The sequence below is a fragment of the Corvus brachyrhynchos genome, unplaced genomic scaffold (assembly GCF_000691975.1).
Source record: "Corvus brachyrhynchos isolate BGI_N302 unplaced genomic scaffold, ASM69197v1 scaffold376, whole genome shotgun sequence".
NCBI classification, from domain to species: Eukaryota; Metazoa; Chordata; class Aves; order Passeriformes; family Corvidae; genus Corvus; species Corvus brachyrhynchos.
In genome coordinates this window covers 255,138-276,364 of record NW_008238966.1, presented here as the reverse complement: position 1 = coordinate 276,364, position 21,227 = coordinate 255,138, and the positions used below count along the sequence as shown (strand labels likewise).

The following is a 21,227-nucleotide window of genomic DNA, read 5'->3' as shown; positions in this document are numbered from 1 at the left end:
CTGAGTGTTTCAGTTTTGATGGGGACTGCTTCAGAAGAACAGAAATTATTTTTCCCCCTGCCCTGAAATACCTTTTACTGTTGCTCTTACCAGTGGTGATATCCAGAGGAGGCCACGGAGATGCTCCAAGGGCTGGAACCTTTCTGCTCTGCAGCCAGGCTGGGAGATGGGGGTGTTCACCTGGAGAAGAGAAGGCTCAGGGGAGACCTCAGAGCCCCTGCCAGTGCCAAAAGGGGCTCCAAGTGAGGGACTTTGGACAAGGGCCTGGAGGGAGAGGACAAGAGGGAATGGATTCCCACTGCCAGAGGGCAGGGTTAGATGGGATATTGGGAAGAAATTCCTCCCTGTGAGGATGATGAGGCCCTGAGGTTGCCCAGAGAAGCCGTGGCTGCCCCTGCATCTCTGGAAGTGTCCAAGGCCAGGTTGGACAGGGCTTGGAGCAACCTGGGGTGGTGGAAGATGTCCCTGCCCATGGCAGGGAGTGGAATGAGATGAGCTTTAAGGTTCCTTCCAACCCAAACCATGCTGGGATTCTATGATGTAGGAGGCAAATTTTTCCAAGCCTCAGTTATAAGTAAGAACTTCAATTTCTATGAAGCTACAAATTTGTATTTTGCTGACCAGTTTAACAGTGACAGTGTAGACAAATGGAGTATTTATCTTCTGCTGTGAGAATGCCTCAGGTGTGAGGTGTTCAGGTGGTGGATGTCAAGGTGCAAAGTGTCAGTGAGTCATGGCACACGTCCCCTCTTTCATAAACCTACACAGAAGTAACCGAGTACCTTTTGGAAGGACGGCTAAAACCTAAAAATGAAGCTGCTCTTTCCACTCCAGAATGTTTTTGTTGTAATGGAGTTTTATTTAGACACGCTGATGCAAAAATCTTGCACCTAATAGTACATTACAGGTGTGACTTAGTCAAAATTTTAACCAGGTTTACAAAAGAGACAGAGACATGGTGCAGTTTAGAGTGGGAAAGCAATAAATTAATTCGGAACACAGCTATCATTTCTGTTACTCAGTATCTATTTGGTTTCTTGGACCCTCTTGCATATTTGGAGTTTCATTTCAGTTCACCTTCTGCGTTTACCATAGTAAATTTCTTAGTTGTAGTATCTGAATTGAGGCTTTTTTCTGATTTAGGGTATTAAAGATGAGGAACTTACTTTTCTGTGTTGCTGGGGTTTGTCTCTGGTTGGAATATTTATATTTCTCTTTGTTTTGCTCAGTGGTATTTCTAGTCAAGAGACTTGTGTGTGCTTTTCTGTCTCGCTCTCGTCCTGTGAGCTGATATTTCTAAACTGAAATTTCAGGTGTGTTCTGAGAAACTTTGTTCTGACATCGGGTTGTAGTTGGTGATACAGAATTATGGTATTTTAAGATAAGGATTTGGAAGGTGACATCTGAGTTAGTGTTGAGGATTGGTGTTTGGAGTAAAGCTGGTTGCCAGGACAGTCTATAGAGGGAGGAATGGTGACCGATGAAAGGAGCTGCAGTTACCAATGTGCAAAAGCCTCTGCAGTAGCAGGTTACTGAGAAGCTGCCTGGTCAGGCTGAAAGGCTGCTCAGGCTTGAAAAAGGATGGTTCTCTCTGTCCTGAAAATCCCAGTTCCTTCGAGGAAAGGGGAACTCAAACCTAAGTCCAGTATTCCTGACTGCCAATGCTCGTGTCATCACAGCGGTTGGGTAGCCACAGTTTCAGCCTACAGCTGAAATCTCATCCAGACCTGCTTGCTCCAGGTACTGTCAATGCTCCAGAGTTGTACTTGGATAAAATACCAAGTTCTTGCTTTCTTTTGTTTTACTCATGTTTCCTTTGATATTTTTTTGTAACTTTGAAAAGAGTCATCCATGTCTTTAAAGACCAGCATTCAGCTTCCAACTCGTACTAAGACAGACCCTTTGGAACATTGCTAACCCTTTGTAGAACATGGGAAACCTGGAGTTTGTCATGTGCAGGATAATTTTTTTCTAAATGCAAGTCTTTTGAGTATTGAAGTCTATGGACACATCTAAAACCTCTGTCACAAAATTGGTATTTCCTTGGAGTCAAGGGCAAGCGGTGTCAGTGCTGCTTTCACTGCTAAGCTGTGGTACCACAGATGTTCCATGTTAATGCCACATTGGAACCATTGCTGCAAGGTCATTTTCCAGTTAAAAATCTGTATTTTGCTGTGTAACTTGAGCTGAGATAAATCAGCCCCATGAAATGGAGGCAGAAGTTCTCAGGCTTTTTTGCTCCACAGAGCACAAATTATGCTGCTGCTCTATGGGCCCAGCTTGCCAGCCGCACTGAAGAAGTAAAAAATAGCATTTAGAAAAATCCTGCCATTTTGTAAACTCAGCAGTTATAGAGGGGGTGATTAGTTGGTGGGTGTTGTAGGAATATTTGTTAGATTTTATTTTAAACCAGATTTTAGGGTATCAATGCAGGGTTTATGTTCATTTCTACTGCCTTTGGTGTTCTCTGTCATGTTTAACATTATTACTGTGCACATGAAGTGCTTAGTGCACACTCATATGTTTCAAACACATGATGAAAATCTAAAGTATGTGAGAAATACTTTGATATTTTCAGTCATGGTTGTGAAATACAGAGAATTTGTGAAACCTGTGACAGCAATACTGAATATATTACTTTAAGACCCTTAAGCTGGCTCCAGTGGAGTCCTTCTGCACACCCTGCTCTGCATGCACAGCACATGCATGTGGGTTTACGTTGTAGTTGCAAGATCAGAAGAAATTGAGCTGGTGTCTTCCACGAGGAAGGACCAGCTTGACTTAACATAAGTCCTTAACAGGGTGATATGGTGTCTGTATTTTGGAAGGAGTGATCTGTAGAAATCCAGTTATTATCTTGCACTTCAGTGCATTAAGCAAGAAAACAATCGTATTGCATTAATTAATGCTCATTTGCTGCTATAAGTGATAATCCATAGGGAGCAGATGAAGGTGGGAGGTTTTGTATTTGAAACTTTTAATACAAATCTGGTTTGCTCACGAAGGCTGTAACAGGAATTCAGATCTGGTACTTCATTGCTTAAATGTGGTGACCAAATGTTAATGCTGGTTTTGCCTATGCACCAAGGAGAATGCTTTGCTTAAAAGTACAACTGAAAATGGAACCTCCCCAAATTTCAGTGAACCTCCCTTGCCATGAACCCAGTGACCCATATTCCCGTGCTTCAGTCTGTGTTTACTTTGTCAGGCACTGGCAGCTCTGTAGGCTGAGTTAGTGGTATTAATGGTCATGTTGGGGCTTTTTCTATGACTTTTCTATCTACACCATTTTCCTGTAAGTAATTGCTGGTGTGCGATCTGTCAATGGAATGAGGAAGGTTGAGCTAGGAAAGGTTTGCAAAATTTTTTCTCTAAGTCATACACAGGTTTGAGTTCATTCTTCCTCTTCCCTTAACGCTTGGACAAAAGCAAAATGCTGCTGCTTGTTTCTTACTGTAGCTGTCAGTGTTTTCCTTCAGTTGCTTCTTCCAGGAATACTGCTAAATACTGTGTGTTTTGGAATAACTAAAGCTCACTGCGTGTTCCAGCTGATGAGGCTGCACAATGGAGACATTTGGCAATCCTGCAGTGACAATACTTGTCAAATCCAGCTGCTCTATGAGCAGAGATTACTGAAGCTAAAGCACACATGGAGCTAGTGTGTAGGTGTGTTAGACCTTCGTGGCAGGTAATCCCTGCTGATTACAGGGATCCGGGCTCCACTTGGACTCTCATCAGGTTCCAGAAGCAGGCAGGAGCCCTGGCCCTGCAGTGGATATGTCCAGGGAGATTTCTCTGCTTGTTGATTTAAAACTAGGTGGAAAAAAATCTGATGCTCAGTTGTTAATTTTTTTATTGTTATTTTTTTTTTAAAAAGCAGATAAAATTGTGTTCCTTGTGTCCCTGAGCAATGCTGGATCTTCAGGATGACATCTTTTACAGGCTGTGTATCAATCAGAATAAATTTTAGGGAGCACAGTTTTCAGCTTTCTTATTTTTGTTGACTGCCCCCTCCTGTCTGCTTCCCTTCCACTTTTCTGGGTTGGTTTAACTCTGAGACATGATTAATAGTGTGAATTGCTGTCAGTCATCTTGCTCTGAAAACTTTCTCTGGAGGCTAAGTGTGCACTAACCTTTATGTGAAAAATTTTGGGATTCCAGGATAAGACTATGTTTTTAACCATTAGGTTTGTGTGTTAGTGATAAACAATTTGCCTGCTTAAACTGAGCATATGATTGAACTCTTTTTAACAGTGAAGGTTACAATTAGAAAAGGGTAACTAATCACCTTCATAATTCACACTTGTAATGCATACAGACTAATTCATAAAATTGTTTTCTAACTTATCACAGTTTGGAGATGATGCTTACACTGTTTAACTGCCGGAAAGCTGCTTTTTGTTTTTAGGAACATTCAATTTGTTTCCCCCATTACTGTTTTGATGTTAGACCATTGCAGTTTTATGGGGCTTAATATTTTTCATATTAAATGGCACATTCCTGAGAGTGGATTAATAACCTGGTGTTTGTTTTCAGCTGTGAATAGCAGAGTGCCCAGCGGCTCCACAAGCTCCTCACACACTACCGAGTCTCCGACGCCCGAGCCCTGCCCGCAGGCAGCGAGCAGTGTGCCCTCGCAGTCCGTGCTCCCCATGTATCCATCAGTGGACATCGATGCACATGTGAGTAATCGATGTTAGCTTTGAGTGGATCTAGTACTGTTGAAGAAATACTAAAATCCTCTTTGTTTTTAATTTCTGAATACCTGCTTCTTTTTCTTTGCTATCTGCGAAGACTGAAAGTAATCACGACACTGCGCTGACCCTCGCGTGTGCGGGAGGGCACGAGGAACTCGTGTCTGTGCTGATCGCACGTGGTGCCAATATTGAACACAGAGACAAGAAGGGTAAGTGAAAGACAGAACACAGTTTGACCATGAGCTACAGCTGGAAACAGTGAATTTCAAAATGGGAGCTTCATTCTTGCACTTCACATAGTAGCATTGGTCATACAAAGCCAGTGAGCTTCTGTCTGCACCTGAGTGGGATCTTAAGCAGATTTGTGAACCATGAGGTACTTCTGTCCTTATGACTTGTCCTCTACAAATGACCTCAGCAAGCTGGATAGAGGAGGTGATGGGGGTAACCATCCAATCTTGGCTGACAGAGCTGAAGGGTGGCGGTTGTCAAGTTGGGTATCGTTGTTCTCAGGGACAGAGTTCAGCAAAATCTCACATCTTTTAGAGCTGAGAGAACCAAACCACCATGCCACGTGCATTGGAGCTCATACTGACCACTGGCAATCAGCAACGCACACAGGGCAGATGTGGTCACTGGTTGGACCTTTATTAAACAGTAATTAAGCAGAAAGCTGTGACTTCTCCAAGGAGAGGACTTGGTTGGAACTTAATCCAAACTGGTCACTTCAAGCACTGTTCAGATTTCTTTTGAAGAGCCTTTGGCTGGAATCAGAACCTCGATGTGACAGGGTTGGAAGAGAGTTGGGAAAGGCTCTGAGACTGTGGCATCCACCAGGAAGCTCCCAGTCTGTGGGAGAGACATGATCAATAAGAAGTCATTGTGAATTAACCCATTTGTGAATTTCTGCTCCTTAATAACACGAGGTGCTCAGGGTTGCTTTTTAATGCAATCTCATGTTACTAGGTTTTACGCCTTTGATTCTGGCTGCAACTGCTGGACATGTTGGTGTCGTGGAAATTCTTCTGGACAAAGGTGGGGATATAGAAGCACAGTCCGAGCGCACAAAGGATACTCCGCTTTCCTTGGCATGCTCCGGTGGACGCCAGGAGGTACAGACGTGTCCTCAAAGGGCTTGAGTTGTTACTTGCAGATAGGTTTTTTTGTTCAGTGTTGGGTTTCTTCTGTTGATGGTACATCTTAGTTTTTTTCTGGAAGGTTTTTTACCTGTTTAAGTGTAGCTAATTTAAGGCTTTTTCCTCTTCCAAGAAAGAAAGAAGAAATGTCAGACTTGTTTCTTCTCTCCCTTGCCTATCCCAGTTTTGTTAGTTAATGGTCATGGTCACTTGTGATAACTTGTGGTATTTCTTCAGTCGGTGTATCCTCACAGGGTAGGTACCTCTGTGAAGGAGGCAGATATTTATTGAGTAACTTTATTCACTGAGAACTTCCCTTACCCATCTTCCCTGTTCTCAAACCCAAAACAGCCAGTGCAGGCACACAAGGACAGAAACTAGGATTTTGTGTGGGCAGTACATGGCTTTAGTGATAATACACAGGGCTGATAAGTGCAGATGCAATGCAGGACACGTACCAGTCTTTTAAGGATGTTTCAGAGCTCTGTCAGATTTGGTGTGTGTGGTGTTGTCCAAATAAGATTTGTTAAATCCTTCCTATTTCAGTCATGTGCATAATACCTTAGAAGATGGCATGGAGATGGCCAAGAGCTCTGAAGTAGATTAATATAAGGATTAAAATAATTGGCCTAAACTGGAAAGTTTCCACTTCGCTTTTCAATTGCAGATCTTTAACAGTAAAAGTGCTTCTCATAAAAAAAAGCAAGATCAGCGTGGGCTGTAGTAGTAGCATTATGTATTGAACAGCTGAGGTCTTCTGTTCTTCCTCTTTATTTTTTTTCTTTATCCCAGAATCTACCTCTTATGTTTCTGGCTTAGCAAGACAACCTTTTTTCTGGCTTGTTTGGAAATCACCTAGCTTATGTTAATAGTAAAATGAAGTACAGTACATCACCAAAATGTTTTCATTTTCTTCCCTGTTATTTCTCTTAAGCAACTTCTGATAGAGGAGTCCTTCCTCATCCTGGTTCCATTAACATCAGTTGCTCTGATTTTTACCACAGGTTTTTTTGGAAAGTTCATATAATACAGCTGGTCAAACTTGGCTCAAGTGTAATTTGAATTCAAGTTGTCAGATGCGTTTTTCTCAAAGAGATGCTCACTGTGAGACATTATGGGAGTGGGGCAGATCTCTTGTTTGCAAACTTAAGATTCCCAGGAAGAGCTTCACTTTAAGGCCTTGCAGTTTTATTTAGGTAAAATAATCTTTCTGGTGGACAAGTGCTCAGCTGCTGTGGTCATGGGCTGTGGGGGCTGTACAGAGATAGGGAAAAGTCAAGCAGAAGAGGGTGGAGGTTTTCCTATGGAATCTTGTCTGTTGACACGGAAAACTGGTAGCACATTGGAAAGTTTGTGATAACATCCTTTCACTCCCTGGATAATAGCAAAGGCCACAATATGTCTGTTAATACATGTCCTGTCTTTTCAGGTTGTTGATTTGCTGTTGGCCCGGGGAGCAAATAAAGAACACAGGAATGTGTCTGATTACACGCCGTTAAGCCTTGCTGCATCTGGTGGCTACGTTAACATCATCAAGATTCTTCTCAATGCTGGGGCAGAAATCAATTCCAGGTAATGTACCATGTGACCAGCTGAGCTGCAGCATGGCACGGGCGCACTCCCTGTTGGCTCCATCCTGAGGCACAGGTTGGAATCTCAGGTGCTTTCAGATCTCCTTACAACAGTCTTTCTACACTGATGACATCTTTTATGTTCATGTTATCTTAGTGCTTCTAAATTGCCTTTGACTATCACAGACTTCACCTGACTTATACCTAAGTTTTAAGGGATTAGAGTTTGCAAATCTATTATTTCCCTTTTCCACCATTCTCAGGTCTGGAAGTCAAACTATTTCCAATAGAACCATGTCAAGGAGGCAGCCAAAGTGCTCAGGGCAGCTCTGTGTTTGAAGATGTCTTTTTCAGGCAGAGGAACAAATTTACACAGCAGTGTCTCTTAGGCCTGCTCTCTATTCATTTTAAGAAAACTTACATATATTCTAACACTGGATAGAGCAAGAGAACTCTTAACTAGGGAAAGTTCAAGCTGCAGCTGTGCTAGAAGCATGTTTTTCTTTGAAAAAATCAGATGTAGCCTCAATTTTAGTATATGAAGCTTAAGGCTTATGTCTGCTTTGGCCATCAGAATGTCTAACAGCTGAGATGTATTTTCCTTGTTTATAAATTGCAATTGTCTATTGCATACAGTTCCTCTGGTGGTTTCTCCTAATCAGTTAAAAAAGCTACTATTTTAGGTCAGTGCCTATATTTTGTGTAGGTTATATGTTCCTTTCCGACTTACAACAAAATACGTTGTTGCTCGTGGATACACTTCTATTTCCCAGAGTTGTTCTTTGGCTGTGGGCACTGCAGTTTGTTTCTTTCCCTTAGGACTGGCAGTAAGCTGGGGATTTCTCCTCTGATGTTGGCTGCTATGAATGGCCCCCCCCCTGCCGTGAAACTGCTGCTTGATATGGGCTCTGATATTAACGCCCAAATCGAGACCAACCGCAACACAGCCCTCACCCTGGCCTGCTTCCAGGGCCGGGCAGAGGTGGTCAGTCTGCTTTTGGACAGGAAGGCCAATGTCGAGCACAGGGCAAAGGTAAGTGGGGGACTTGCCTTTCCTTATGACTTACTGCCTCTGAGTCATCCAGTTTCTTCAAATTTTCCTGTAGCTTTGAGCCTCTCTGGGCTCAGAGGAGTTATTACATCAGAGCACTTAAATGTTCTGAAATAAGTTTGGTTTCTTTTAAAAAATAAAAAAGCATCAGTGATGATGAATTTTTTTGCATTAGGGAAAAGCTGACTGGTCCTTCTGAGTTTATAATGAAACTTAGATTGACTGTTGTCTAGACTTTTTCAGGTTTAAACTTGACGTGATACTCAGTAACAGAAGAGATACAGATATTTTTACATGCAAGTGAAGTCTAGGCAGGAAGAGAATAGTGTTACTTGTGATTCTCATATAGAACAGACGTCTTGTCTACAACAGAAGTAGTGCAGTCAAACTTTGTAAAGCTTTTACATTGCTGTAGAACCCATGGCTTCAGTACTGTGACCTTCTGTGCCTCTGAAATGCTCCACAGGTCCCATCCTTTGGTGCTCTGGGACAGCTTTGTGTCTCCTGCCATAAAGCAAGCTTAAAGCTTGTGTAGACAGCCAGACTGATTTCCCCAGCACAAAGGAATTTTTGGTAACTCCTAAGGCTGCTGAAATAATTGCTGTGTCTGTCTACCCCGCCTGCTTCTGGAATGACTGTGGCTGGAGAAAAGGGGATATGGATAAAAGCCAGCTCTCAAATGGTCAGTTGGGCATGTTAGCAGCTGGTGTAAGTTTTTTTAACAGTCTGACCTGGCAACTAAGTTGGGCCCAGATCAGTCTCAGTGCCAAGGGAGGCTAGAGAAAAGCTATAAAGCCAGTTTCTGAGTATTTTTGTAGAAACACTTGTGTCTTCATTTGAATCTGTTCTAACCTCTGTTGTAGAGATCTTGTTATATACTTTGCATTCGCTGTTGAGACAGGTATCTGGTGGTTCTTAGTCAACCGTTTGCTTGGGTTTGTATAAATCAAAGCCCAAGAGTGTTTGGGTTTTGGGTTGGTTTTGTTTGGTTGGTTTGTGTGTGGGTGTTTTGTTTTGTTGTTGGGGTTTTTTTTGGTTGGGTTTTTGGGGTTTTTTTTGAGGAAGAAACTGCTTGAAGTTAGGCTCCTAAACTAAATATAAGCAGCTAAATAAAAATCTGATTTCCCTTTGTAGGAATCATTTATGTCTTATCTGAAGTATATTGTACAGATTTCACAGAGTAACTCGTTCTCTTTGCACAGACTGGTCTCACACCTCTGATGGAAGCAGCTTCAGGAGGCTATGCAGAGGTTGGAAGGGTTCTCCTTGATAAAGGAGCAGATGTGAATGCCCCACCTGTGCCTTCCTCAAGAGATACGGCTTTAACAATTGCAGCAGATAAGGGTCACTACAAGTTCTGCGAGCTCCTCATTAATAGGTAAATCATTTCTTCTCATTAAGTGTTTAAGGCCAGAGTGGGTGGGGCTCTGCAACCTGATCTCATGAGTGGCATCCCTGTCCGTGGCAAGGGGGTTGGAGCAAGATGAGCTTTCAGGTTCCTTCCAACCCAAAGCATCTGTGACTAATGATTAGTGGCACATTCGTTCCATATCTGTATTCCTCTGTGGCAAGGGTGCTCTTGTTTACATTGTCTTGTGCACCTGAGAGCAAAGGGAATGGGAAGCTTTGAAAGTAGGATGGTTAATCTGTTCCCTACTCTTCAGGGTTGTCCTGGAATATCTCGCTTTTGCAGTGTTAATTAAGCAAAGCAGGCAGCTGGGACCAGAGGCAGGCAGACGGTGTCTGGCTTGGACAGCTTGTTTGTGTATGAATCCAGCAGCTCCCATGTGAGTGCTGTCACTTGGGGGGCAAAGCCTGGAAGTAGCTCTTGAGCTTTTCAAGCATATCTGAAGGGGCTGCTTTGTCCTGTGGGTAGTCACCACACTGCTAGTTTAAAGGTTGCTGGTTGCATATCTCTGGTGCAGTAGGTGACATGAAATGAATGTTCATTTCTGTCAAGGAGGTTTAAATAATCCCCGTGTCACTCCCTGCAAATGAAACAGCAAATTTCAGGGACAGAATTTCTCATATCTTGCCACTATATTTCAGTTATTAAAGTTCTATATCCAGTTGCACTGTGATGTTTTGTGGTCTTGCTCTCTGACTTCCACCTTTACTCATCCCATTTCACTCGGTTTGTGTTTTCAGAGGGGCACACATTGATGTTCGGAACAAGAAAGGAAACACCCCACTGTGGCTGGCAGCTAATGGTGGGCACTACGACGTGGTCCAGCTGCTTGTACAAGCAGGAGCAGATGTGGATGCTGCAGATAATCGGAAAATTACCCCTCTTATGTCAGCATTTCGCAAGGTAGGAGACCAAGTTCTTTTATGTTTTCAAAACAGTGCCTCTCGTTTGGTCTTGAATCTGAATGCTTGGTTTTGGAAGAATCAAATATAATGTGGCAAAATTACTACTTGGATAAAATATCTGCTTCAAAGTCATAATTACTGTACTTCACACAGATCCAGTTTCTGAGGCTTGAAGAACTTTCTTCCATACATGATGTTAGCTTTATAATTTCCGGTTGTACACTGTGCAAAAACTTTGACTGTTTGAGGTTTCCATATTTCTGCAGTCTGTACTGTCCATTTCAATCCTGCTTTTGAGATGAACACAATGCCAGTCTGCAATAAGCTGTCCTGATCCCTTTGTGCTTCTCTTGTTCTGTTCCTAATCTGTTGTGATGGGACACTGTGTAGTTGGCTCTTTTGTCACCCACTGCCTTTTCTTCTTGGCAGGAAGAACATTGCTTTGTGATGGTTCCATCAGTTGTGGTGTTGGATGCAAGGAGCATAGCTGTGGCAGAGGAATTTATTAACTGTAGCTGCTTTGCCTTTAACAAAATGGCAAATAAGTGTGCAGCTTTTCTGACAAACAACAGTGCTGAGCTTGCCCCTGCTTTCTCACTGCCTGGCTTTCACCCAACTTCAGAAGCAGCAGTTGGGTGCTTTGTGTGGTTGCACAGTGGCAGCAGAGGAATGTGCTTGCCAGGATAACATTCAGGTGGCTCAGTTCCCTGAGCTGACTTAGCTTGTAATTGAACAATCTAAGTTAGCTCCATGGGGTGAGTGGCAGGAGAGTGATTGGGTGACAGATGGTGTCTAAAGAGGGTTGTCTCATGTCTTGGCTGTTACTAAAACCATGAAGATCTGCCTCTTGTCCTTGTATTTTAAAATAAAAAATAACTTGTGGAAGAGCTTGTTGGTGGCTTTGCTACCTTGAAGCAGAGCAGTGGCTGTGCTGTCAGCACTGAACAAGCCAAACAGCAGCTTACCAGAAATGTTCTTGCTTATTTTCAGTCCTTGCATTGAGCTAAGAGATATCACGCCTGTATTTTGATGATGAATGTTGACAATTATATACAAAAGATTCGAATTTTCTTTGCTGTTCTAGGGGCATGTGAAAGTAGTTCAGTTCCTGGTGAAAGAAGTTAACCAGTTTCCTTCAGACATTGAGTGCATGCGCTACATAGCGACCATCACGGACAAGGTGAGTTGGACCTGGGGAGAAGACCCTGGCCTAAACTTCCAGAAAAAATATCCATGGGAAATTCTTAAGTATTCGAAAACTGAACGTACACGTTTGCTCATATATGTCTGATTTGGAGATTGGTGCGTGTCTCCTTTTTAATACAGCACTTAAAAAGGAAATCAACATTTAGATCCTATTCTGTGGAATAGTTTGTATGTTTATGAACGGAGAGGAGCTAATCTCATGTTTGTAGAGCAAGCCTCACTCCTCAGTTGTTGTTTATTACTGTGGTAGTAAGACAAGCTTGCATTTCAGGACCTGTTGAAAAAGTGTCACCAGTGTGTGGAGACAATTGTGAAAGCTAAAGACCAGCAGGCTGCAGAAGCCAATAAAAATGCAACTATACTGCTGAAGGAGCTAGACCTGGAAAAGGTGAGTAGAGCATTGCTGTTGTGCAGCAGTGTTTGAACTGTGTGTGAATCTCTAGGCTGAATTTCCTTTGGTGCTTCTTGGGACAGTCAGTCTTCATGCTTGGACTGTATGTGTGTGTTCCTTCCCCTAATCTATCACACAAGTGAGGCATGTAATGAGGGTGACGAATTAGAACTGACTTCTGCTTCAGCCACTTCATTGTCCTTTCTAGGAAAGCTTGCACTTACCAATAGTTCCCTTAGGCAGTAGTTCTCTGGGATCACCTCATCACAGAGGACGTGTCAGTAAGGGAGGTCTCCAGTCTCATGGTGTGGTACATGGTGTGTTTCTATGTGTGTAAATCATAGTCCATAAGCATTTTATGGACTTCTGCTCAGGGGAGTTGAGCAGATAGTGGAGAAAATCCCCTTCTCCCTTTGCTGAGAATACTGTAAATTGTTCTGGAGTACCACACTCTTGAGTGGGCTCTCGTAAATGAGGTTCTTACAGTTTTTGACATGTTCCACATTAGTTTATTAAATTTTCCAGGTTGTGGACTTGTTAAACACACATCAGCTGCTGTGCACAAACAATGCAGCAGATGACTGATTCCATAAATATTTTTTTAAATGGTTAAAATTAAAGCCATATTATATTAAATACTCTTTTGAGTACTGACTTTTGAATCAAAGATGTATACATCACACCAGAAATATCACTGAGCTTATTAAATGTTTGTTTGAGAAAGGACTGAGAGGATGAGAGATTTTTCTGGTTTTTCAGTAAAACTGTATTTTTTTAATACTTCTATTTTGGCTGTTACTTTGTTATCTTCCTTAGAAGTTTTGGGACCAGCTAGTCCTGTTGTTGCATAAGGTCTGCCCAGTTTCTGTGTGATGATTCAGTATGTGCCGAAGTCATTCTAGTTCATTGTGCTCTCCTTTCTCCTTCCCCCCAGACTTCGAGAGAAGATCTGAATAATAAGTATAATTTAGTCTGTGTGAAAATGTTTAAATATGGATTCTTTTCTCCTACACAGTCAAGAGAGGAGAGCAGAAAACAAGCTCTTGCAGCCAAAAGGGAGAAAAGAAAGGAAAAGAGAAAGAAGAAAAAAGAGGAACAAAAAAGAAAACAAGAAGAAGATGAAGAAAACAAGCCTAAGGAAACTCTGGAACTGCAAGAAGATGACGATGAAGAAGAAAACGATGATGAAGGTAAAGAGCAACTGTTTCTATGAACAATGCAGTTGTGGGGGTTTTGTGGTCTTGCCTTCTAACCATCAAGGTAAAGGAATCTGTTTGAAAGCTGGTCTCTCCTATTTGACAGTGTTGCATGGCTGCTGCCCTGGTTTTTCCCTCCATAGTCAGAGCTCCTGGCAAAACTCCTTTGCTCATTTTTTCACCCCCTCCTTCGTTCACAAAAGTCTTTCACTCTTGGAGGATTTACAGCTGAATGTGGTGCAAGTAGTCTGACAGCTCAGCAAGGAGCATAACTTCAGCTGTAGTGTGTTCAGTGAGGGCACTGATTTCTCTGTTTTGTGGGTTCTGATTGTATGTAAACTGCTTTTCTTTCAGTGGAGCAAGAAGTTCCTATAGAGCCTCCAAGTGCAACTACTACAACTACAATTGGAATTTCTGCAACTTCAACTACATTCACAAATGCCTTCGGGAAAAAGAGAGCTAATGTGGTGACTACCCCCAGCACAAATAGAAAAAATAAGAAAAATAAAACAAAAGAGACTCCTCAGAATATGCAGATAATTTTGCCAGATCAGCATATATCTCTAGCACAGCAAAAAGCAGATAAAAATAAAATAAATGGAGAGCCAAGAGGTGGTGGTGCGAGTGGGAACAGTGATTCAGATAACTTGGATAGCACAGATTGCAATAGTGAAAGCAGCAGTGGAGGGAAAAGCCAAGAGCTGAACTTCACAATGGATACGAACTCCTCGGAGCGGCGCTATGCCTCACTGCTCATCCCCTCTCAGGAAGAAAAAAACAGCACCTCGGCTTCCAAAACACCAACGAGGTGAGACTGCCCTGTTGCTTCCCTGTTGTTTTACAAGGTTCCACCTATGCCAGTGTAAATTTTCTGTAGCTTAAGCTCTACACCAACTGTACACTCCCAGAGCCTAGAGAGACTGAGGCTGCTTTATTTGCCTAGCTGTGTTAAGTTTGTTGAACATAACCTCTTTAAAATCTTGTAAGAAGAAGATTTTTTGGCATTGTTGGCTAGTTTTTAATACTACTTGAGAAAAATGGCCTTTTCTCTTTGCACTTTTTAAGCATCCATGTTGCATTGTCAGCTTTGTTAGAATAGATCTTAAAGGGAATATGCTGAGAATTTAATAAGGAAGTGCCAGCTTTACTTATCCACGTACAGAAGTGGTTTTGTTACCTTTTGATTATTTCATGGTTTCATCATTAACTCATTTGACTTGCAATCTCTTTCTTTTAAGGAGAGAAGAAGTTGATGACTCCGAGCATTTCACCTGCCAGGTTGATGGCCAGTTTGATATAACCTTGTCAAGCCAGAGGTGAGAGTCAGAAGAACTCAGAGAATGTACAGGGGCCATATGAATGGTTCAAAAGGTCATTCAATTGCCTGGGAATGTGCTGATAACTTTTACACCACCACTTTCTGAACTGGTCTGAATCAGAAAGCTTAGATCCCATGTGGGTCTGTAGTCTTTGTTTGTTTTTACATCTAAGTAGTACAATTCTGATCCCCCATAGTTTTGTTTTCTCTTTCCATTTTCTGCACTGGCAGGAGAGGGCATGGAGGTTGATCTGCAGGACACCGGGCTGACTGAGAGGCCAGCTTCAATAAGAACACAAGACACTGTGGCATTAAGAAGGGCAATGAGGCAGGGCTGTTGTCAGACTGATTGAGATGCTTGTCTGGGAGTGGAAGGAGAGTTAGGATTTTTTCTTTTTCCTGTTTTTCCCCACATTTAAGTTAGATGCAGAATGAATGGATTCATCAGCCCTTGTGATTAGAGGGTATGTGTTTTGGGCTCCCACTTAGGAGCATTAGAAATTGGAATTGGTCTCTGTTCTGTTCTACAAACATAAATTGTTTCTGCCTTGGACCTTTCATCCAAGGTTTGCTGCAAGAGCCTTGGGGTCCTGTGCAGTTCCCTGCAGCAGGACAAGCTAAATTCATCCTTCTGACTCCTTGTTAGAGGTGGTTCTTCTGTTAGATAAAGTACACTGAGGAAGCAAGACAGTATGTAAACATCAAAATGGGGCTGGTATATTTATGAACTTCTGCAGGTGGCTTCTCTGGCCTGTGCTCTAGGCAGACTTTGTCTGAAAATTATTGCTAAGTTTGCTCTTTCTGAATTCCTCTTTAGTCACAGACATGCTGATGACAATGATGCTGTAATTGAAACTGCAACTCAGACTGCATAATGATGCTCTTCTGAAAAATACCTAGCTGTTTTCAGAGAAAGCAGGCAAAAGTTTTAATTCTACTCTGGAATTTATATTCCCCGGTGGACTTTTTTCTTTTCTTTCATATGCATTTTCTTGTTTTCTTTGCCTCATTCTTACAGTTACCTGAGGACAAGTTCTCCAGAGAACTTGCAGATGCCTTGGCTAGGTGTATTATCAGAGAGCTAGAACTTACTAAGCTAAAGAGAGAAAGTGCTGCCATCTTAAAAACCTTATTGTTTAATCTTTGCTTTTCATGTAATCCCCATGCTTGGGTTACTGAGATGTGGTGACATCTCTGAAGTTTGTATGAAATGTAGTATAAACAGTCTGCCTGTGAGAAGACACAGCAAACATAAATGCTGTAAAGAATGGGGAATAAAGTGGATGAATAAAAACTTGAATATAATAGAGGAGTGCTGCTTACCAAGAGAGCTGAAGCAGGAGGGCCTCTACATTTTTGAGCCATGCTGTAATTTGCTGGTGGAATCACACAAGGCCAGGTTGTCAGTGACTGGTGAAGACTGCTGCCTGTTTCAGTGCTGCAGAGGAACTTGTGAGCTCCCAGTGCTGCTGTTTCCACCTCCATACAGACCAGTTAGGCCAACAAGAGATTGTCTGCTCGCTCTCCCTCTTTTTCTCTCTCACCCAGACTTTATATATCAATATATGATTGCTGGAGCAGTATTAGCGCAGGTAACAATATCTGGCACCTGCTTCCAAATGATGCTGCTGCAACATAAATATACCATTATGCTCAAATACCTGTGTCTCAGTTACCTGTTCATAAAGTGGGGGGTGAGGGCTAGAACCACTTTATAGGAATCTGTGACAGAGCTAAAACCCAGGCATTTTCAAGTATTTAATAAGAAAGAGACACTATTACCAAAGTACCTGTTCTTAAAAAGCTATTTAAGAAGGGAGAACAGATTATAGACACATAATCAGGAGATGCCCAAGTGGCTGTGTACCACCTATTAAAACTGTTTTATACTGATGTCCTTAGTGCTTCTGGTATTACTTCATTCAGTTTAACACTCTGCTTTCTGAAGGAAGGGTATAGACTGGACTAAAAGGTAAAAAACAAAACCCTCCCCAAAGTCACCCAACAGTTGCTCATGGTAGAAAATAAGAATGGAAACAGTTCATGCTATTAGTTTTAAGCTGCAGGAATGTAAACTGTATGCTGACATTTTATTCTGTAATTTCTAATCAGCACATTTCTGTTCCCAGACTTGATGGTGAAGGTCACTCGAATTCTTTGTCGACTACTTATAAGGCTGTTTCCCTGCCTCTGACCTCTCCAAATGTGAAGCTGAATCTGACCAGTCCAAAAAGAGGCCAGAAAAGAGAAGAAGGCTGGAAAGAAGTGGTTAGAAGGTAAAGACTTTAATACTATGTTTTAAAACTGTCTGTGAGCTTTTTAGCTTGTAAATTATTCTCAAATACAGAATGTCCAGCAAGATTATATAACTGAAGAATTAACTTACAAGAAAATCCTACCCCACTTTCTCTGGCAGTGCTGGGGAAACCAACTGCAGCCCTAATTTGTAGTAGCTCCTCACTAACTTAATGTGAACATGACGTAAACATCGTATTTGGCATGGGAAAATAAAGCAAACCTGTGATTTTAGTGGAGTAAAGGATGTGGGGACGAGATAAAAGGAGAAGGGAGCAGAGGGAGTGAAAAGCCCTACGGCAGATGATTGCCCATGAACTAAGGGCAGAATGGATGTGAGTAGATGAGAGGTGAATGATCCCTTCAGGGCCAAAATTCATTGTGCTTTGGCCAGTGACCTTGATCACTGATTCAGTGGAAAATTGTGTCACCTTAAAGTGAGTGCTTAGAGATATACAGTTAGGTTTAAAGATTTACTGTAAAGCAGTCTTTTCCTTTGAAAATTTGTTTGGTTTTGGTGTATGGCCATTAACATCCCAGTATCTCTTCTGTAACCTTTGTGTTGTCTACTGATTCTAACTAGAGTGATTGTCTGGCTTTGCTTTTTTTGTTCTCTTTATCAAAAAGGAAGACAGCACAAACATACCGGTGTCAGATGCTTTGGGTGCACTTAGGAAGCCCTCCTGCTTTTGTGTTCTGCAGTGGCAATGACCAGATGTGTTCATTTTGGAGAATTTTAGGCTATGTGCAAAGAACATAATTGTACAGAGGGCTTAGTGCATTTGGATTAGTGGAAGCCACAGACTGTTCTTAATAAAGGTTTAAAAGGCAGTTTAATATGAAAATTTATGTATTTGACCCCTTAGAGTTGGTTTGATCTCTGCCTTTTGATGTGGTCACCAATGGGCTCTCCACAGTGACGTGGCCTTGTTGGGTGTGTGGTGGCAGCCTGGCCCCCAGCTGGGGAGTGGTGCAGGCAGGAACCCCTCAGACAGCCCTGACCGCCCTCTGACCTGGGGCTGCTCCTGCTCTCCAGGGGCTCTCGAGTCTCTTTGGCTCAGCCCAAATGTTCGCGTGGGTGTTGTCTGCTCTTGTGTTGGTCATGGCAGTGTTCTAGACATGGCATCCAGAACCTGCCCTATCCACTTTCCTGAGGAATCAGGCCCTGTGCCATAAGGAATATTCCATACAGTGTTCTGCACTGGTGTTTGCTGTGCCCTGACTGATGGAAGTGTGTCCTGCCAAAGAGCGTTGTTGGTGACCGTAGATGCGCGGGTGCAGTGCCCTCCCTCTACTAAAGTCTCTCCTGGTGTCAACAAGAATTCTTCTTCCCTCTCCCTGTGAGTGACCCCCAGCTAGAAGGGATGTCTATCAAAGTAACCAATGCAAACATCCCTTCTGCCCCTGACAGGCAAGTGGGCAGAGTTTTGAAAGACCCTCCCCCCAGCAACACTCTGCAGCCAACACCAATTGAGCAATTTCAGCTGCAGAGAGGAGGGCGCTGCTGTTCCGGAGCAAAAAGGTACTTTTTGAGACACTTTTCTAGGTCAAAACCATCAGCCTTGGGAGGGAGGGAGGGAAGCGGCTGTGGATGATGGGTGGGAGGGCATTGGGCACTGGGGTGGGCTCTCCTGGAAGAGAAATGCCTCTTTGAGTGGTTGCCAGAGGTCCCCAGTGGGCTGAGGTGGAAGCAGACCAAGGTACAGTCAGGAGCCTGTGAGCAATACAGGTGTTCTTGAAACTTAGGTGATGATAGAGCTCTGGTTTGGGGAGGGAGTGACTGTGATGTTTGTCTTGAGAGGGGAGCCTTGGAAGTGGAGGTGGGGAAAGAAACCCAAAGCATGAAACAGCCTTAGGATAGAGCTGGGCGCATGCACTGGGGGTTCTGGGGATGGGAAGGGTTGTAGTGTGCTGTCCTGGCTGGAATGGAGGAAAGAAAAAACACCTTGGTGAAAGCAACATAAGCTGTTCTGTTGCTTTCAAACATTTCCACGTGTTTAGATGTTTAAAATAAAATAGGTTTCCTCGAAGTCCTGTTAAGTGACAAACAATTCCCTGAGGATCAAGTTACTTACTAGTTTCCAAGACTGGAATAGCTGGGTGAAGCTGGCAGCTTTTCCAGCGGGTGGTGGGGATCTGTACCACATTCAGAGGCACCTGCACCTGGGACTGCAGTGGTTTCTCCAATCCCTTTGAATTCCCTGTGACTGTTCAGCATTGAGCCAGTGCACATCAGTAGCAACCCTCAAAGCAGCTTTGGGTGCAAGAAGTCCAACACACCTTAAAGTCTGGGGACAGTGGTGGCCCAGAGACCTTGGCTGAGGTCTGTCTGCAAACAGAGCTTGTGTTCAGACACTTCCCAATACTGTGTGCTTGCTCTGACCCATCAGTACCATGTGAATCAGGAAAACCCTGAACTGACTGACTTTGGTGACAGTGTTGTGGCCTGACAGTGAGCCTGCTCCTGCAAGTTCAGGCTGCCATCACAGGGGCTTCCAGCAGCTCCCTAAATCTCAGCACTGCACACCTTCACCTGCTTTCACCCACCGTTGTTTATCGGTGACACTACACTTCCAGATCTTGAGGTCTGAAGGAGGTGGATACTAAAAGGTTGTGGATGCAGGTGATATTACAGAGCTGATCACTGGGCAAACACTGGAAAGCCACCTTCTCCTTGCTATAAACAGTCAAAGTAGCTAAGCCATGGGTTTTTATGTTAGAAGCAGCACTGCTTATGCAAATTCAGGTTGATAAGCTAAGGATTTGTCTCACTTTGGAGAGGTACCCAAGATAAAATAAAATCCAAAAGTGGTTCTGAAGTAGTGTGAGGCTCATATAGTTGTGTTACAATAGTGGTGGAATAAATGCTAGTGGAGAATCCTTGTCAGGTACTGAGGATGATGAGTAATTTGAGTGGGGGACTTTAAAAGGGGCTCCAAAGCGTGAAAAAAGGATCAGCAGAAAACCACTTACTGCCCTTAAGAATATTACTTCAGCCACTGTTAGACAGTAAAGGGGTTTTGTCTGTCTTTGAAGTCTGAATGCATTTCACAGATTTCTGATCTTTGTGATATAGGTCAAAGAAATTATCAGTCCCAGCTTCTGTCGTATCTAGAATAATGGGAAGAGGTGGGTGCAACATCACAGCAATTCAAGATGTCACTGGTGCCCACATTGATGTTGATAAGCAAAAAGATAAGAATGGAGAGAGAATGATCACTATAAGGTACAGTATCTCAAAATGAAAGTCTTGAGTTAGTCCACAGTGTCATTTATTGAAGAGTTTGTTTGCTTTCTACGGCAGGATCTATTTAGCTTCTTTGTTCTAGAATAGAACATACATTCCTAAAAGAAAACATACTTTCCTGCTGCCAAGATATGCTGACAGTCGACTTCAGAAATATTCCTTAAGATACACAGAAGTCAAGGAATAACTTGCTGCACTGAACTTACAGTAGACTTACAGATCAGTGTAAGATTGAGGCTACGGAACGTTGTGCGAAGTGAGGTTTCCTTTAGCAAAAGATAAATCTGTTTGTGTTTAATCTAGGGGCGGTACAGAGTCCACGCGATACGCAGTGCAACTCATCAATGCCCTTATTCAAGATCCTGCCAAGGAACTGGAAGACTTGATTCCTAAAACTCATATAAGAACACCTGCTTCGAGTACCAAATCAATCCATGCAAACTTCTCATCTGGAGTCAGCACTGCAACTGCTTCCAACAAGAACTCGTTTCCTCTCGGAGCACCGCCCCTGGTCACATCGCAGTCATCAACACTATCTACTTTCCAGCCTCCTAACAAACTAAACAAGAATGTCCCAGCGAACGTACGCTCATCTTTTCCGGTGTCTCTTCCTCTTGCTTATTCTCACCCTCATTTTGCCTTGCTGGCTGCCCAAACTATGCAACAGATCCGGCACCCTCGCTTACCTATGGCCCAATTTGGAGGAACCTTTTCACCTTCACCGAACACTTGGGGACCATTCCCGGTGAGACCAGTTAACCCTGGCAGCACAAACAGCTCTCCAAAGCATAATAGTTCGAGTCGTG

At 42.9% G+C, this 21,227-nt stretch overlaps 1 protein-coding gene across 1 annotated transcript in view; it reads left to right on the top strand.

The window, feature by feature from the left end:
* LOC103618726 (ankyrin repeat and KH domain-containing protein 1) overlaps positions 1-21,227 on the top strand; it is a 114,564-nt gene that overhangs the window by 79,501 nt on the left and 13,836 nt on the right. The window contains 16 exon segments of the mRNA XM_017738670.1: positions 4,537-4,682; positions 4,795-4,906; positions 5,664-5,809; positions 7,263-7,405; positions 8,224-8,437; positions 9,658-9,833; positions 10,604-10,766; positions 11,853-11,948; positions 12,246-12,362; positions 13,381-13,555; positions 13,916-14,369; positions 14,800-14,877; positions 17,009-17,155; positions 18,586-18,696; positions 20,251-20,400; positions 20,725-21,226. Of these exon segments, the coding sequence (XP_017594159.1) occupies positions 4,537-4,682; positions 4,795-4,906; positions 5,664-5,809; positions 7,263-7,405; positions 8,224-8,437; positions 9,658-9,833; positions 10,604-10,766; positions 11,853-11,948; positions 12,246-12,362; positions 13,381-13,555; positions 13,916-14,369; positions 14,800-14,877; positions 17,009-17,155; positions 18,586-18,696; positions 20,251-20,400; positions 20,725-21,226 (2,930 nt within the window).